This window comes from Aythya marila (genome assembly GCF_965140915.1).
Source record: "Aythya marila genome assembly, chromosome: 24".
In the NCBI taxonomy this organism is placed as follows: Eukaryota; Metazoa; Chordata; class Aves; order Anseriformes; family Anatidae; genus Aythya; species Aythya marila.
Genome location: NC_139065.1, coordinates 6,334,077 through 6,352,959, shown reverse-complemented (window position 1 = coordinate 6,352,959; position 18,883 = coordinate 6,334,077). Strand labels below are relative to the sequence as shown.

The 18,883-nt window shown below is 48.4% G+C and overlaps 1 protein-coding gene across 1 annotated transcript; it reads left to right on the top strand.

Annotated features, from left to right (window-relative positions):
- Positions 1 to 341: 341 nt before the first annotated feature.
- Positions 342 to 1,879, top strand: LOC309886898 (potassium voltage-gated channel subfamily A member 2; the record flags this gene model as incomplete). Its single annotated transcript, XM_082778207.1, has 1 exon — positions 342 to 1,879. Exon 1 carries the CDS (start codon positions 380 to 382, stop codon positions 1,877 to 1,879), a length of 1,500 nt encoding a protein of 499 aa, XP_082634333.1. The 5' UTR covers positions 342 to 379.
- Positions 1,880 to 18,883: the final 17,004 nt, after the last annotated feature.

Sequence of the window (18,883 nt, the reverse complement as noted above, 5' to 3'; positions counted from 1 at the left end):
GCCAATGACAGTTTTTCACACTCTTTGTGAATAGATGAAGGTTCCTCAGGTGTTTTCTCTCTTCCACCTAATTGGTTTAGAAGGGAGTTCTGAACTCTGTCCCAGAGAAGGCAAATTAACCCCTTGAGGAAGGTGGTAGACATGCTAGCGCAGGGAGCTGCTCTCCCGCCCCCAACTTTATTTCATCTCTCTCTTTCTCAGCAGGGGCAATTTTCTTTCCTTTTTTATTTTCTTTTATTTTAACATCCCTTCGTTTTTCATGAAACACTTCCAAACCTACGTACCTGTCCTTCTGCAGGATAGTAGCCGTGCCCTGAGTCCAATCCCACCACCGGGCACTTGGAAGAGTTTAGCATAAGGATTTCTTTTAAACCCCAGTATGACAGTTGCTACCGGAGATCCTGCAGACGAGGCTGCAGCTCTTCCTGGTCACCCGCAGGACACATACAACCCTGAGACCGACCATGAATGCTGCGAGAGGGTGGTCATTAACATCTCAGGGCTGCGCTTTGAGACTCAGCTCAAGACACTAGCCCAGTTTCCAGAGACCTTGCTAGGGGATCCTAAAAAGAGAATGAGATATTTTGACCCTCTCAGGAATGAGTATTTCTTTGACCGGAACAGACCCAGCTTCGACGCGATTTTGTACTATTATCAGTCTGGCGGGAGGTTGCGGAGGCCAGTTAATGTGCCCTTGGACATCTTCTCGGAGGAGATTCGTTTCTATGAACTGGGGGAAGAAGCAATGGAAATGTTTCGGGAGGACGAAGGCTACATCAAAGAAGAGGAAAGACCACTGCCAGAGAATGAGTTTCAGAGACAAGTATGGTTGCTCTTCGAGTACCCCGAGAGCTCAGGCCCTGCCAGGATTATAGCTATTGTCTCTGTCATGGTGATTTTAATCTCCATTGTGAGCTTTTGCCTGGAAACATTGCCCATTTTTCGTGATGAGAATGAAGACATGCATGGCAGCGGGCTGAGCCATCCCCCTTACTCCAACAGCAGCATGGGGTACCAGCAATCGACCTCTTTCACAGACCCCTTCTTCATCGTAGAGACACTTTGCATCATCTGGTTCTCCTTCGAGTTCTTGGTGAGGTTTTTTGCCTGCCCCAGCAAGGCTGGATTTTTTACCAACATCATGAACATTATAGACATAGTAGCCATCATTCCCTATTTCATCACCTTAGGGACGGAGCTGGCCGAGAAGCCAGAGGATGGTCAGCAAGGCCAGCAAGCCATGTCCTTGGCCATCCTCCGAGTCATCCGCTTGGTGCGGGTTTTCAGGATCTTCAAGCTGTCCCGGCACTCCAAGGGGCTGCAGATCCTGGGGCAGACTCTCAAGGCCAGCATGCGGGAGCTGGGCCTCTTGATATTTTTCCTCTTCATCGGTGTCATCCTCTTCTCCAGTGCTGTCTACTTTGCAGAGGCCGACGAGAGCGAGTCCCAGTTCCCAAGCATCCCTGACGCCTTCTGGTGGGCTGTGGTTTCCATGACGACTGTTGGCTACGGAGACATGGTCCCCACAACCATCGGGGGGAAAATCGTGGGGTCCTTGTGTGCCATCGCTGGCGTATTAACAATTGCCTTACCAGTGCCCGTCATAGTGTCTAACTTCAATTACTTCTACCACCGGGAGACAGAGGGAGAGGAGCAGGCTCAATATTTGCAAGTAACCAGCTGCCCAAAGATCCCCTCTTCCCCTGACCTAAAGAAAAGCAGAAGTGCCTCTACCATTAGTAAGTCTGATTATATGGAGATTCAGGAAGGTGTAAACAATAGCAATGAGGATTTTAGGGAGGAGAACTTGAAGACAGCCAATTGCACCCTAGCTAACACAAACTATGTGAATATCACCAAAATGCTAACTGATGTCTAGTTGCTAAAACCTAGTAATGTATTTAAAGCTAAAGTGGAACAATTGCAGATATTGAGTGCTGCTCTGCATTGTAGTTAATACAGTATTTTCTACGGTGTATATTTGGTTCTGCATGGGAAGCAATAGCTATGTAAGTGACTTTTAACCTTTGATTTCCACACCGAATAAGTGTTTGTGAAAGCAAACAAAGAGAAAAAACAAACTAAACCATTTTGTTTCCCTTCTCCCATCCCAGGCTTGTGGGTTTCCAAAGGTGTGGAGTGGTTAGTCGAGCCAAGCACCACTCCTGTTTGTGCAATAGCAGAGATGCAGGGTATGTTCCCTGGCTGGCTGGGAGCATGGCTGGGCACAGCTCTGTCCCCAGTGCTGGGTCACTGCCAGCTCCAGGCACAGGCAGCAGCAGGGAAATGTTGTGCAGGGCTGGGGAGGCCAGCATGCTGCCGGCCACCCCAATTATTTGAAGGCTTGGGTTTCTGCCTTGGGAATGCCAAGTGCGAACGCATCACCCGGGCTCGCGTTTCATAACTGAAAATGCTGCATGCTGCAATAGTTTCAGCCACTGCAGTATGCCAGTGTGAGGCCCAGGGGAGGGATAATTAGTCTGACGGCGCATTATTTATTAAGTCTTAAGTTTTCTATGCCAGGCATCAGGAGGGATGAGTAAATAAATCGAGCGCTTGGATTTTATTGATTTATTTAGATGACACTTCCATCACCACTGTTTCCAGGATCACCAAAGACACCTCCACTGACACATTGAAAATTAGTTGGAAAAAGCATCTTTTTTTATATATCTATATATAAAACTGGAGCAACTATGCTGTGGCCTATAATATATTTATACTGCTGTGAAATTTAACCAGTAATACAGTACAGCTGCATGGGTATTTGTTGCATGAATCTGAATATTTAATACACACACAAATATATATTTTCTTAGTAGACTATACAGTATTCATGTTTATAGTGTTTATAGATACTCCAGTGGCTCAAAGAAAATTTATGGAAGCTAAAAAAATCTCTAATACGTTTAAAACTGGATGAGGAAAGCATGTGCTGACAACAGTTTGATAGATAACAAGGCAAAGCCTGAGTGTCCGAGCATCCAGCCACAAGAGCCGAGTACTGCAAGTGAGGGAAGGTGAGCTGAAAGTTAAACACCTGCACTCATTAGGGGGTGAGTAACTAGTCATTAATCGTGGTGTCATGAGCAGAAACCACAGCTGATCAGAGAGGGCACAGGGAGCAGGTGGAATAGCAGGTACTGGCTCTCCAGACTTGCTTGTTCAGCAATTTTCAGCCCTTTCCTATACAATTATTGTGTGTGTGTGTGTGTGTGTATAGATATTTAGAGAGCGACTATTGGGCCAACTCCTGAACAAAAGTGATCACTCAGAGCATCACGGCTTCCTGGCTCAGGGGCCACCAGACATGACCTGCACCAGATGTGACCTGTCCTGGGACACGTTTTGGGCTGGCAAACCCTTTTTCAACCATGTAGAGCCCTAGAGCTGGTGTTTTTTTCCCGTGTGGTGGAGGCTGGGCTAGATCCAAGCTCACACTTCCAAGACTTTGCTTTTATTTTGCTTTCTCCCAGTTGTGTGGTGTTGTGTTTTTTTTGTTTGTTTGTTTTTGTTTTGTTTTGTTTTTGTTTTTGTTTTTAGGGCTGTGTTAAGGTGCAGAGACCTCAGGGCTGCCCATGTTTCTTCTTCATCTCTGGTGTTATTTGGGGATAGCTGGGAGCTGTTGGTTCATGGGTCTTATCTGCTTTCCCCATCCCACCTGGATTTCCTTGTCTGTCCCCCCACTGCTGACAAAACCCAGAATGGGCCAGATGGGCCAGGGCAGGGGAGAGGGATGCAAACCCCTGCCAAGGTCCCAGCCAAGCAAGTCCCTGGGTGAAGGCTGGCATTTAGCAGCCTGTTGAGTCGGGTTGAATATAGGCAGAATTTGGGCACAGTCAGCATTTCACCACTGCTGCCAAACACAGGTGCAGCGAAGAAAACGCATTGAAAAGCATGCCAGTGAGGTCAGCTGGACCCTTCCTGACTTCCAAGAGGAAAACAATATTTATAACAATACAACAAAGGGTGCTAACGTATTCTACAGCAATGATTCAAAATCCTGTTTAGGGTCTGATCCATCTCTTGTGCTGACGTGGCCCCACTCAACCAGGTGGGATCACTCATTTTTACTTAAGTGATTGATTGATCCAGGCCTGGCTCTAATTACCACCCAGTGTTCATGGTGAGCACACCAGAGTCCTGGATCCTGCTCTGTGCAGAGCAGCACCAATGCACTGCACTGGGCTCTGGGTGCTCAACACTGCACAGGGTTGGGCCCTGCAGCCTGTGCTGAATTATATCTCATTGTGTTTAGAGTACTCTCCTCCTCTCTGCTGCTGCAGCTCTGAAATGGGTGTCCCTGAAGCCCAAAAACATTTGCAACACACACAAAAGAAGCAACACAACTGAAAGCAATAAATCTGTTTCTGAAGCTTGTTGTTGCATGGGATGGCATGGGTGTGATTTCCAGGCAACCAGCCAGCCTCTGTCAGTCTAGCTCACTGCAGGTCTATGGGGATGCAACCTTGCACCCAATGCACTGGGATGCTGGCTGCCCACCCATGGGTCCCCCAGACCTGGGACAGTCCCAACCCTGCTGTGCAGGAAAGCAGCAGTACTAAAAACAGGCTGCCACGGGCATTTAGAGAGGATGCTGGCACTTAACAAGACTTTGCAAAGGGCCTTGTTGTTTAACTCCTGTGAGTTTCAGACCACTCACTTCCTGGCCTCTCTGGATCTGGATGGATCCTGCACCTCTTGCAGTCACCCAGGCAGATGCACGAAGGGAAACCAGCCCTGGAGGGAGAGCACCTCAGCACTGGCCCTGGTGCCATGTATGGGAAGTAGGGGATGTGCCTGGATGCATGCTCAGATATGTTTTCAGTGCAAAAAGGGTCTGTGGGGGCTGTGGTAAGAAGCCATCCATCAGGCTGCACAAAACAGAAGGGTCCAGATTTCTCCCCCGCCCGGAGAAATGGTTTCCCTATAGTTTTTAATGGGATTTGTGCCTGCAGGTCGGAGCTCTAGTGCTATTTCTAGCTTTGCTTCTGACTCACTGATGTGATCTTGAACCAGTTTTCAGGAGGAGACTGTGTTTTTTTCTGTAATTTTTTCTTGAAGAATTTAGTTTGAGTAACTCTGGGCCTGCATCCGCAGAGAAAGCTGAGCATCCCAAACTTCCCTTTGCTTTGAATGGGTACAAAAATGGGATAGGAAGTGCCTCAGATTGAGGATGCCAAAATGCAGGGGCTGAGTCTCCTCTCCCTCCTCCCATGGAGATATTGGCCACAGTTGCAATGGAGAACTGAAGCTTTCTGCTCTGTGGAGGTATCCCTGCATAGGCACCCAGAGGAGGCAGTAGCCATATCTTAACTTTTATTCTTTGTGTTTTAGCTTTGGAGACAGAAAATGGTGGTTACAGTTGTTTTCTAAAAGCCAGCACTTGCCCAAGCCTGTGAACAACCCATCAGACCTTTAAAATCTTCTGAAATTGCTGTTAAGGGCAGTGAGGGGAAGCTCATGTACTGGCTGCACACTGCCAAGTGATTTAGAGCTGATGGAAAAAAATTATCGGTATGGGGTGATGTGTTTTATCAGGAAAAATAATCTCTGTAGCTTTGTGCTGAAGTCTTACAAATTTGGATACAGACCTATACCAAGAAAAGGATCTCTACATTAGTGTTATGCGAGTGTGGCATGTGGGAGTATAAATATGGGCATATTTGTGCATAAATACACAGAAGGAGAGAAAAAGACAGAGGAGGAGGAGGTATTTCAAGAAGGGCCTTGCTTTGTTATCAGATAATTCCTGGGTCAGCATTAAAAATGCTGCCAAAGTCTTGCAGCCTTTCTGGAGTTTGCAACACCCCTAGGGATGGGCCCAAGTGAAGGAGGCCTGGATTTGGCCTTGGTGGTGGGGACCAGTGGCACCCAGTTCCATGTACCCCTGCATCCCAGCAGCTTTGCAGCATTTTTGGTCTGGATCCTGAATCCCCAGCTTGGGCCCATCCTTGATGTTTTTGTGATTGTGCAGGGAAAGCCAAGAAGAAGCTGAAGGGATTTGTTTGCGAGTTTTGTTTTGTTTTGTTTTTTTTTTTAATGGAAGCACCTCTCCGCTTTGGAGCTGGGATGTGCTTATCTTGGGGTCTGTGTTCATGGGGGGGGGGGGTCCTTCTGGTTTCTTCAGTTGGTGGGTGGTGGTCAGCATGTTGCTGGGGTGGAAGGGGTGAAGAGAGGAGGAGCCAGCTCCAAAGCATTTGTTTTTTTCCCCAAAAAAATTATGTGGTTCTCTCCTTGCACCCCTGGCAGCAGCCAGAACATCCCCCTGTGGCCCCTCTCACTGGGGACTGGCTGCTGCCTTGCTCCAGGAGCCCTGAGGAAGACAATGGTCTTCATGCCCTTCCCCATCCTCCGTTGCCTTGGTCTCCCTGTGAAATTACTGCTTTGGCTGTCCAAATGTCACCCTCCAAGCTCTTTTTTTGGGTGCCTCCCATCCTGCTGCATCCCATGGTGAGGGCAAGGGGCCAGTCTCCAGCCGTGTAAATCAGCCCTGAGAGCACAGCACAGATTTACACCCAGGGATGAGCTCCCCCTGACCCAACCATGCATGGAGAGTGGGAAACCCTTCAGCCCAGTTCCTCTTCTGTGTGGGATGGGTTTGCTTGCCAGAGCTCCTGGACATTATATGACCATGGCCCTATTGCAAGGTCCATGTGTGTGTTTAATGCCCTGCCTGGCTGCTCAGGGCTTGGGGGGCTTGGGCTTTTTTTTTTTTTTTTTTTTTTTTCTGTTGTTTATTAGACTGCAGTTATCCATTTACACTTGCTCCTTCATTGCTTGAGACTGTGCTATTGTCCTCCAATGTCATCTACTACTCATTGCTGGAAGCACAAGGGAAAAACAGGCATTGGATCAAGCCTGTGTGTGCTGCCTAATTTGAGTGAATCGATAGGAAGAGGAAATCCAAGAAGGACTCATCCTAACGATGCTGGAGCCGAACCTTTTGTTGCCATGGTTACAGGAGAAATGGGACCAGGAATGGAGAGAGGCCTATAAACTGGTAAAGGAGGACTCGTGGGAATTTCAAGTCATTAAATCATGTGTTTGCTAGACAAAAATTTAGACACCAGCTGTATCTGAATTGCACAGTGTGTATAGACATTACTGCTCTTATTGACAGCGTGGGGGTGTCCTTGGGGTTGGGTGTGTCTGCAGTCTGAGACACCCGCATCAATAAGGCTGATAATTGTATATAGGTATACAGATCTGTGTATATACGTATTCTAAATGAGCATTTGCTGTCTGATTTATCATGAGTGTACATAATATATTCTTCACAGAGTATCACAAATTTTGTAAATATCAGCACTAATTAAGAGGAAATAAATATGTATATTATTGAGGAGCTATTTTGATATCAGTTCTGTGGAGGGTGGAGAAGAAAAAGACAAGCAAATGTATTTTTGGTAGACTGAGGGTTTTTTGTTTGTTTGTTTGTTTATTTTTTCTGTGCATCTAAACCTTCTGTAAGAAAAGGAGGAAACTGCCTGAACCATGGAAAAATCAGCCTGGGGGAAATTCCCCTGGAAGGGGATGGACTTCACTCTTGGTGATGGACAGTGGGGAGGACCTGGTGCTCTTCACCCAGACTGCTCCATGCTGTGTCTGCAGATCTCCCATGGGTGCTGTGCTGGAGGATACACCTCTGGGAAAACCTCCAGGCACTGAGCTGGTGGGTTATAAGGCGGTGATCACATTTGAAAGAGGGAGAAGCAAACAGGCAGGAATGGTGCTAGCAGCAATTCCTTGGTGGTGTTTCAAACTTCTTGTCCCAAGATATGTGTCCTAGTAGGACTTCAGGCTGAGAACAGTCTCTGCAGCAGGGAATGGGGATGGGTTCCCTATGAAGGCATCAACTCCTCTCACAGATGGATGGTTGCTTTGCTAAAACCCCAGGGAGCAAACTCAGCTCTGCTTTCTCTGCTACAGAGAGTCCTCGCCTCTCCTACATGTGTTTTGGGGGAGCAAAGGGGAGGGAAGGAGCTGGAGGTTGGTACTCATGTTTCAGGCTTTTGGCAAACTTCCACAAAAGAGAGAGAGCAATGGGGACTGAAATGTATATATATTTATCCAAAATCTGCCCAGGGCAGGTTCTCCTCTCCCTAAGGGGTCTGAGATGAATGCTCAGAGACAGCTGGGCAGTAGGTGTGTCCCCAGGACTAGGTTTTACCTGCACAGAACCAAACCAGCCCAATTCTGGGTTGGCATTTTTCATCCTCTTGCATCTCACTGGGACACTTAGCTGCACTAGGGACACTGTGGGAACTTCAGGCAGAGATTTGTTATTTTCACTTCTGCATATTGGGGAAATGTTTTTTTCTTGCCATGGTGACAACCCAGACTCTAAAAAATATCCTATCCTAGGCATGGCTTGTTTTTAGATAAAAAAGTTCAAATCTTTCTCCCCCTAGATAGGACTCATGTCAGTGCCATGAATAAAGCCTGTATTGTAGATTGATGTTTGGCTTCAGGATGTGGCATCACTTGCTGGAGACCTTGGAAGGATTCAGCAGCAAACCCCACTGAGCCAGTCTCTTGCTGCAAGCCTCCTGCAAGAAGTTGGAGCTCTCAACTTCAGGTTTCCCAAGCTGCTTCCCCACCTCCAAGAAGCCTCCTCACTCTTGGATGTATACACAGAAGAGTAATAACCCAAGGACAATGTGAAGAGCAGTGCTTAAATTTTGTCTAAACTGGCCAGAAATGTACCAGTGGCATTGGTGCTGTTTTCAAGCCTCCTGGTCCTTGAAGAAGTCTATTCTTTAGAGTACCACTGATTTCTATCTTCTTGGGGCAGCTCCCTCAAGCTCCAAGCCTCTGCACAGGGACTGAGCACCTCAGCATCCTCAACCCCCCTGGCTTCAGTGGTGGAGGACCCAGGCTTGATGTTGAGGTCCTTGAGTTGGGGTTCCTGTCCTGCCAGCAAGCTGCTGTATAACCCAGGGAACAACACATCTCAGTTCGTTCCTCAGTTTCCACACCTGTAATACAGCTTGTTATGCTGTGCCCCAGGATCCAGCAAATTGCAAAGCTCAGTACTGGGGCAGAGAAAATACATAAATGGGTAGAGGAGCCATGGATGGGTAATTTAGCATGAAAGGAAGTATTTAATTCTGAACATTTAAATACAGAAAGCATTTGAACCCATGCAAGGTAATACAAGTATTTATGAGCAGTGCATCCTGGGCTAAATCAGCAGCACCCTTGTCGCTGTGTTTTCTGTAATGGTGGGTGGAAGCTGTGCCCAATTTGAGCCACTTGGTACTCCTCAGCCCCATTTCCAAGACCAGGAGAGGCTCTGGTCAGCTTCAGCAGGCACCAAACCCTTGCTCTTATCTCTGGCTGGCAGCATTCTGGGCTCATCAATATCTAAACACTGCTTGGTGCGAGGGGTTTGCAGAAGTCTGCTTTGCAGGCTCTCTGAGGGGATGTCAGGAGGAGGCGGTGAGGCGGATGCAGTAATTATTTTAAACTGCCAGTCTGTCAATTATGCTGCACCATCCTGGCCGTGTGTGGAGGATTCAGGAGATAATGTCAGGGGTGAGCATCCTTCTGTTTGTCCTTTTGCACCATTTCAGAGACAAGGATGGGGAAGAAGACCTACACATATGACACAGAGACCTCCCAGAGCTAGCAATCCTGGGTGTGCAGCTGACCCTGCCAGTGCTGCCTGACCTACTTTTCCGTGCTTTCTTCACTGTGTGTTGCTTCTCTGCCAGGCAAGAGCCTATGAAACCCTTGTTTATCTGCTCCAGCTCATAAATTAAAGAGTCCTTAAAGGCAGTGGCACAGGGATGCTCTTTGTCTTGGGGAGGACTACACTGCGCACCTTTGCAAAAGGCTTTCTGCTCATTGGGGTCTACAAGTGCTCAAGCCCTCATAATCCCGCCTGGTTACATCGAAGAAGGAAATGAGCCAAGTGCCAAGAAAATTCTTCCACTGCTGCTTGTCCTGGGAAGCTCAGGTTGCTAAAACCCCATTACAGCCCATCATATGTGCCCCAGGGGTGAGTGGGGATTTTTAGTTGCCCTGGCTATCTATTACCAAATCCGTTTCCATTTGGCAAAGAGGGTGATTGGATCCTGAAAGCAACTTCTGGACCAGGGCTGCTGAAAGGCCATCAATACAATGCTGACAGCATGAGGGTGGATGGGGAAAGGATTGAAAGAGGAGAAGGGAAAGTGGTCCTGCAGCTGAGACACTGCTGCCCTCCCAGTGATGCCCATCACAAAGCGCTGGGTGTATGTCAGCGTGGCAGGACTCGAGAATGAGCTGGTGTAGGATTGCACCATCACTGCTGCAGTGCCTCAGATTCAGGGTGGCCTTCACTGAGCAGCTGGGTGCAAAATTTGCAAGTGTGGGTGTGCGAAGAGGGGCCCCCGCAGCCTATGTTTAGGTAACCTCCAGGCAAAGGTTCAGCACTCGCACAGCTCTCACTGAGATGAACACTTATCCTGCAGCTCTGGAAATCAGGCCAGGTCCCTCTTTCTCCTTCCCACTTTCTCTTGCTCCTTCTTCTCCCTCCTTTGCATTTGTGCTGGGTGTTGAAAGGCCTATTCCTGGGAGCAGTGCTCATCCACACCCCAGCACAAGGTACAGGGCAGGAGAAGGGGAGTTTAGGTAATGGCTACTGGCTGCTTTTTACTATATCAGGGTGTATTAAAGGAAGAAACACACATCTCCTCTTTTACAGTTTTAGAACTGATACTGGTGAGGCCCTGGATCTTCAAAGCATTAGTGCAGACAGGGTAATGAGGAGTGATGCAAGGAACAACAGGATTAAAGTCAGAGATACCTAAATATTATTTAGAGATACCCAAACATTTGTCCTTTGCTCTGAGGTTACCCTGATTTCATGGGGAATGCAGGCACCCAGTTGCCTTTCTCAGCCCAACTTGCTGACGTCCTGCTTGGCTGTCACATTGCCCCGTGCCCCTCTGTGCTGGGGAGATGCAGAAATAGACACAAGGAAAGTGTCTGAGCATTTAATCTTAAAACCCAGGGTGGGAGAAACTGTATCTAAGGCACCTGGGAGATTTAGCAAAGGCTCAGAAGATGGTTTGCCCCCTAGCTCACCATCCCCAATGGGCATGAGAGAAGGAGGTTAATCCCAAAATCGCATGATACTCCACAGGTGAGTCTTCAGGATATCCTTGGTGTAATGGGTGATTTGCTGAGCTCCCAGCAGGGACCCCAAGAGTGCAGTGTCAGGGTTTGCAGCTTGAACCCAGGGCTGGCAGGAGCTCATTGAGTTTGCTTTGCTACTCCTTCAGTGCAGCCAAAATCAGCTCCTGGAAAGAGCAGGGCTGGTTTGGAGAGCCAGAGAGACAAGGTCACCCAGCTCCCTGCAGCCACATGGAGATCCACCATGACTCCTGCATCTGCAGCCATCATCCTCCTGCACCGGCCCCCTTTACCTCCCTAGTGCACTGACACCAGCCAGGATCAGGCCCTACGGACATGTTTTATGCAGCAAGAGATGGAGGTGGGGGTGGGCAAGGGAAGCAGAACAAGCATCTTCTGCCAGGCACCTGCTCCCTGCCTCAAAAAAAAAAAAAAAAAAAAAAAAAAAAAAAATGCCAACAGCACATTGTTTGAAAGCATAGACTTTCCTGACTAGGCACAGGGTTGTCTTCCACTGTCCTTTTATCCTTGGCTAATTAAAGGCAAATCTCTGCAGAAGGAACACACTTCTTCACATTTAAGCATTAATAACTAGAAAGTGGCTGTGAATGCTCTGAGGCAGCTGCAGAAATCCCTGGCAGAAACAGCATTTTTATCTCACAGCTCACCAGTTTTGGCTTCAGGGATAATAAACTTCTGAGGTTTAGAAGGAGGCAAGAGCAGATCCAGCCCCATATGGGTTGAGTTTACAAAAGGATCAGTCAAATGGGCAGACCAAATTCCCAAGTTATCCCTGGGCAAGACCTTGGAGGTGACATGGCCATAGTGAGCTCCTCCCAGTCTCCTGGTTTCGCATGGATGCTGTGGGGAATGGCTTGGGTGAGCCCCAGGGGAGCAAACAAGAATGTTTGCTGGTCTCTGGGCAGGTGTTTCTAGGTGCAAGTCCTCTCACCCCCAGGGAGATGTTTGCGTGGTTCTGTCTGCCTGCCACCTCCAGGGGATGGAGGGACAAGTCTCCCTCTGGCTGCTGGTCTCCCTCCAACAACTGCACAGGGGGTCCAGATGGCTGCAGCTCCTTCCACTTCTAGATTTGTCCAGTCCACACTCTTAAGCATTCACATGCTGGTTGTTTCCACTCTTTTAAGGGCAGAAGGAGAATTTAACCCTGAAGCACCTTGATTAAACAAGAATGTTCTGGACATTTGTAAAATCCCTAGCCAGGCAGCCCAATGCACTTAATTCAAAGATGTTTTTAAATGTGTTCGGTTACTAAAATGCACTGAAAACCATACAGATGAGGAAAAAAAAAAAAAAAAAAACCACAGTTGAGCATTTGGTATACCAGTGCATAACTTTGTGAAGACAAAAAAAAAAAATATTGGTCATGGCATCCAATAAGACTGGCAAGAGGCAAGTATTGATAGCAACTATTCTTATTCTGATGATGACATTACGTGGCTCTTATAGAGTGCTTTTCATTAGTAGCTCTAAAGTGCTTTACGAAAGAAGAGACTCAGATGTCTTGAACGTCTGCAGCTATTTCAGCAGAGGAACACAAGTGCAGGGCTCATGCAGAAGCTCTTACTGCAGTTTTACTGGTTGCAGGGCAGGGGCCTCCTCTGCTCAGCTCCCAGCCATCCTAATGGCATTTTAGTTATTATTCAGCTTCTGAAAACCTCTCTGTGTGGCACAGCCCTTGGGGGGGTGGCTCCTGACAGACCTGGATGGAGCTTGGGGGGACACGCTTTTCCATATATAATGCCCCTGGTGAGCTCCCCAACAGTCCAATTCCACCTGCAATAAATGGGACTTGTGAAACCCAGGTGTTTTTACCCACTTCCACATTTACATGAGCACCAACTTTGCCAAGGTAACCCAAAGGAAATGCACCCCCATGGCTTTGGTCTCCTGCCCTGGAGGTGTTTGCTCTGCACACCCCGTACAGGGACAGAGAGAAAGGGCACTGCCAGAGCTGCCTGGCACAGCCCTGTGGTACAAATGCCCCTGAAAATGATAAGGTAAACTGCTTTAGCAAGAATAAAATTCCCAGCCCAAAGGCAGCTGGTGCCTGAGCCTTGTTTTTGGGGCCTTCTGGGCATGCTCACAGCCCTCATGAATGGTGCTGGGTGCCACAGGCATTCAGCACCCAAGAGGAGCGTGGCATTGATGTTGAGCAAAGCATTGGCACAGCTGACTGCACAACATGTGTGGGGTGCTCCTTCTCGGCTGGGGCTTTCCACAGCTTGAGGGGTGCAGGGATTTTGGGGCTGTCAGGCTGCCTTGCCGTTTGGCTCTTTTAGCATCGGAAAATGTCTGTGTTCATTGGCAGGTGTAAACCTTCAGCCTCTGCTCCACTGTCATGGGATATGCACATGGATGCACTCCCCTGTGTACAAACACATGCAAATACCTCCATTAAATCCCAGAGAGTGCTGATTTCAGATCCCTTCCCCTCTATGCTGTAGTTCAGCCTCAGTGATGATGCTGCAGTAGAAAACATCCCACAAGTTTGGGGATATCCCTCCAGTTTGTCCCAGGCAGGACTGTGTCATGCTGGCCATGGTGGCAGGTGAGAGCTGTCACAGGTAGAAAACATCTCCTAGCAGCTCCAGGAGGAGAAGCAAAGACATCTTTGAAAATAACAAATGCACTGCTCTGGTGCTGTGCAGGATGAACAGGATGGCATGGGAATGCTCTGCTGGAGGGAGAGGGTTTGCTCCCCTGCTCCTCCCCAAGTTTCTATGGCAGCTGTGGGGGGCTTGCTCCAGTTCTGCCACATGGGTGCAGCTCCTGCTGGCTAGTCCTCTCCTCCCCACCAGCATCAGCAGAACTGCCAGCTCAGCACAAAGCTGCAGCATCACAGCTCAAGGATTAGACATTCATTTGCCATAAATAGAAAATTGGGGGAATGTGTTTTAGCGTATTGAATGTATTCCAAGTGGCTGCCAATGTATAGGAACATGACCTCCCTATCAATCCCCATCCTTTTCCCTCTCCCCAGCTCCCTCAGGAACAGATGACCCTGTCACTCTGCAAACACCCGAGGCCCTGATCCTGTGACCAGGAGCCAGGGATTTGTCACTGTTCTGGGACTCAGGAGTCAGGAGCCACAGCCACAGCCCCCAACCCACTGGGCTGGTCCCCTGGGCAGTTGTCTCGTGCTGATGGAGGGACCCCCAGGAGGACATCTCAATTTGGTCTCAGTGTCAGGAGCCCCATTACAGTTAGTAGAGAGAAAGAGAAACTCCTCCGCATGATTCATCCAGCTTAATTTAGCCAAGTGCCTCAGGGCCAGAAGAGGCATGCCTTAAAAGAACCCATTTTTCTGCATTTGTGGTGAAAGGAGTTGGGGAAACAAGCTCAGATGGATGGAAATGCCTGCTCATGATGTAAGGGATGCCACTCTGATTTACAAGGCACCAATGACTGAAAGCCTCTTAGTAAAACCTATCTGTGAGGAGCTGCATGGGATGGAATGGCTTTGACACATGCCTAGGCACCATGGCAGTGCAGAGATGCGGGGTCAGTACAGATAACAACTGTTCTCCATCACTGGCTCCAGGCCTGGCTCCAGATATAACTCTACTCCACCTGGTGCCTTTCATGCCTGCAAAGAGAAGACCTTTCTGGATGTTCTCATCTGGGCTGCATATCTTGGGTGTATGCCATGACCATGTTATGCCTTCCTGGCTGTTTGTGCCCCACCATCTGCTGCTGTGGCATGATGCCCACCTGCACCTTGATCAGATGTTCCCCAAGGCTCTTTGCAAGGCAAGATAGCTTGCATGGCTGCATGATGCCATGATGGCCATAGGGACAGTGGTTTGAGGGGCAGCAGAGGACTGCACGGTTCTCATGTGGCTCTGCTGAGTGGTATCATGCACGCTATCTACATCTATCTGAACTTGTTTCTCTGACTATTTTCAACACAAATGCAGAGAAATGGGTTCTTTTAAGGCATTCCTCTCCTGACCTGCAGGCAGATTAAACCGGATGAATGACAAGGAGGAGGTCCTCCACTGATCATGACAGTGCTGTTGGCAACAAGGCCCCATGAAGTCCTCCTGGAGATACCTCCATATGCATGAGACAAATCCCAACAGGAGATCATTGAAGGTTCCTGTAGGTGCCACCTCTCCTCACACCAAATATGAGCCATCCTCTCTGCTCGTTGCAGTGGTTTCTGGCAATGTGAGAGGAGGCCAGAGCTGTACCAAGGTCCCATGGCCATGTGAGGGCAGACAAGGTTTCGTGGCAGCTCAGCACCCTGTTTCTATGCTGCCAAGCTGATTCAGCCCCAGCTGCACAGTTCAGCCTACCTGTGGCTCACGGCACTGCCAGAGCCCTGGCACACCTCTGCCACTGCTCGAGTGCCCTGACCCTGCACATGTCCCTGGACTTCCTCCAGTTTTATGCCTGATGAGGCTCAAGCCTTATGTTGCCAGTTAATGGACCTTAAAATGCCTAGAGATCCTGGCTTTCATCCTGCTCCTGCTTTTCTGGCTTCACTGAGGGTGAAATTTTGCTGTGGGGGGTAATGATGAGGGTGCAGGTGCTCAAGTCCCATAGGAGCTGGAGATTCATTCCTTCAGGTCCCAGGGGAGAGCTCAGACAGTGCCTGGAGGGGAATGCTTTGCATGTGTTTCCATGCAGACTCCTCATGCTATGAGATGTTATTTCTAACAATATTCTGTATTCCTTGATCTCTTAATATTGTGTGAAAGCTATTCCCATGGGTATGACCTCACGGCTACACACTCCCAGACCAAGCTGGTGTGTCTTCTCCACCAGTTCTGTCTACAAAAGTATTTCCATGCTCAACAGAGGAATAAAAAGCACTGCAAGGGGGTTGATGAGGCATCCACAGGCAGATCAGGCTAAAGCCAAGTGTCTTGGAGTGAGAAACATCCTTCTCAGCATGTCCTGGTGATGTTTCCATCCTGGAGCAAAGCCACTCCTTTTTAGTGACTTCCAGATTACTTTATAAAAGCATCGGGAAGGATGCGGAGATCTTCAGTGGCCTCAGGAGAGACAAAAAGTCTCGTATGGTCCTTCTTCCTATTGATTGGACCCTCCAAATAAGACCTTCTTCTGAAAGCTATTGCCTTGATTGTCCATTTTTCCTCCAAAATCTTCCTGCCTTGACTGCATCTGGCTGCTGTCTTCAGCATTTCAGCTCACGCTCACAACTGCTGTATTCATAAATAAATGGTAAGTGGATTGATTAGTCACTTCCCTCTGACTCCAGACCTCTCACCCCTGACCATTTGTTGGCTTAAATGGAAACTTCTAAGTCTTCTAGATAGTACCAGTGTGCGATTCCCCATGGGATGAAGCAGGAGTGTTTACGCATCAGAAAAATCTCCTCTTCACCTTTTTTCCCACCTGGTTTGGACATAGGACTGGCTTTTCCCCCCGCTTATCCATGCCATATGCAGATCCCTGGGATACATGACCAGGTTCCTCACTACTGGGACTTGTCCAAAGGGGACTAATTAAAGCAGAATCATGCCCATGAGCCAGGCTGGCCCAGTGTATCACAGCAAGGGGATACTCTGCCTCCTCTCTTCCCTGCAGGGCCACGGACATGTTCCTTTGGCACAAACCCTTCTAGAAAGGGTCTCTGCATCCTGTGGGTGCTTCAAAAGCCCTCTCCCCCCATAACAGTTCACTTCTTCGTGGTTATGCACAGTCTGATTTTATTGTGGGTGGGAAGGGGTGTTACCAGGGGTGTCCCCTCACACCCCCCATTAACCCCTCACCTGATGCTAAATATGCTTGCTGCATGAAAAAGTGGGAAAAGGGCCAAGTTGGCAGCCCCTGCCTCTGTCCCCTGTCCCCCCATACCACATTTATGCCCTCCTTGACGTGGCACAAGCAGCTGCAGCCTTCTATTTAGAGGAAATCTATAAACCACTCAGTACAGAGCAAACCTGCCAGCCTACCAGCAGCCTTCTGCAGCAAATTGATCAGGCGGTGACTGAATCTTGCTGTCTCTTTTTTTACCCCCTTTCTCTCTTTGTCTGAAACCACTTGGGACTACCTCCAGTGACAGCACCCATCATCTAATGCACCCCATCCTGCTTCACCTCCAGTGCAGCAACCAATATCCCATGCCCAGCAGAGTGCCCCAACAGTCCTGGGGTCAGGAAACTACAGATAAACAGGGTCTGAGGACCTTTCCACTTCATTTCCAGAGGTGGGGAAAGCAACTGAGAGATGGGAACCCATCTTCAGCTGACCTGAAGGTTGGTGCTCTGTTCATCTGCATACTTTCCTTGTCCCTTACTGGCTCCAAAATTGGTGGGTACAGATAGAATAAACCAAACAGACAAAGTCTGCAATGCCAAGAAGCTTGCAGGTTTGGATGTCAAGCTCAGAGAAAGGAGGAAACACTGCCCAGATAACCTCAACGTACACCCATAAAACCCCACCATCTGGCTAGGACCCACCACAAGTGCTTTGTCCACAGGGGCTGGTGCAGATATTAAAGCCATTCCTGAGCAGGGAGACTGGGGAAATGGCTTTTTTTTTTTTACTGAAACATGATGACTCATTCACTGAATGCCTTTTTTTTTTTTCTGTTGCTGTTGTGGGAAACATATTGTTTTGATTAATATCTTGGCTTGGGAATGTAGATGATGAAAAAGATTTGAAGTTTTCAAAACATCCTATTGGGAATTTGCAAAATGAAATGTCACTTTTTCTAGAAAACAAACAAACAAACAAAAAAAAAACTCCTTGGTTTTAGATATTAATTTGGTTGGCAAAAGGCTAGAATGAAGAGAAGCACTTGGATTAGGAGTGACACTTGTTTAAATTCTCAAACTGTAATTTTTTTGTTGTCTCAAACTCCAATTTTAGAGAGGAAAAACAACCAACACCCAAAGAGCATCCAGACCAAAAATTGTCTTAAAAGAAAGATAATAATGTGTCCACCATGTGTCCATCCTCATACATGCAGGCTGGTGTAGGGAGGGAGAAGTGCAATAACAAAGGGCACTTTGTGCATTTAAAACTGCTCTTGCAAAGTTGCAACACTCCCAGTGCTGGTGAAAATGACTTAAATCTCCAGGAAGAAAATGCCCAGAGCTTCCACTTTGGCACAAACAGCTGCGTGCATGCAGCCAGCACTGTGCCCTTGTGGCCAAGAAGGCTAATGGGATCCTGGCATGCATTAAAAGGAGTGTGGCCAGCAGGTCAAGGGAGGTGATCCTGCCCCTCTACTCTGCCCTGGTCAGGCCTCACCTGGAGTTCTGTGCCCAGTTCTGGGCTCCCCGGTACAAGAAAGACAGGGATCTCCTGGAAAGAGTCCAGCGGAGGGCCACAAAGATGATATGGGGCCTGGAGCATCTTCCCTATGAGGAAAGGCTGCGAGATCTGGGTCTGTTCAGCCTGGAGAAGAGAAGACTGAGAGGGGATCTCCTCAGTGTATATATCTGAGGGGTGGGGGACAGAAAGATGTAGCCAACCTCTTCTCAGTGGTTTGTGGGGATAGGACAAGGGGCAACGGCTGCAAGTTAGAGCACAGGAAGTTCCTCACTGACATGCGAAAGAACTTCACGGTGAGGGTGACGGAGCACTGGGACAGGCTGCCTAGGGAGGTTGTGGAGTCTCCTTCTCTGGAGATATTCAAGGCCTGTCTGGACGCCTACCTGGACAGCCTGCTCTGAGGAACCTGCTTTGGCAGGGGGGTTGGACCCAATGATCTTTCAAGGTCCCTGCTAACCCCTACAGTTCCGTGATTCTGTGATCTCCG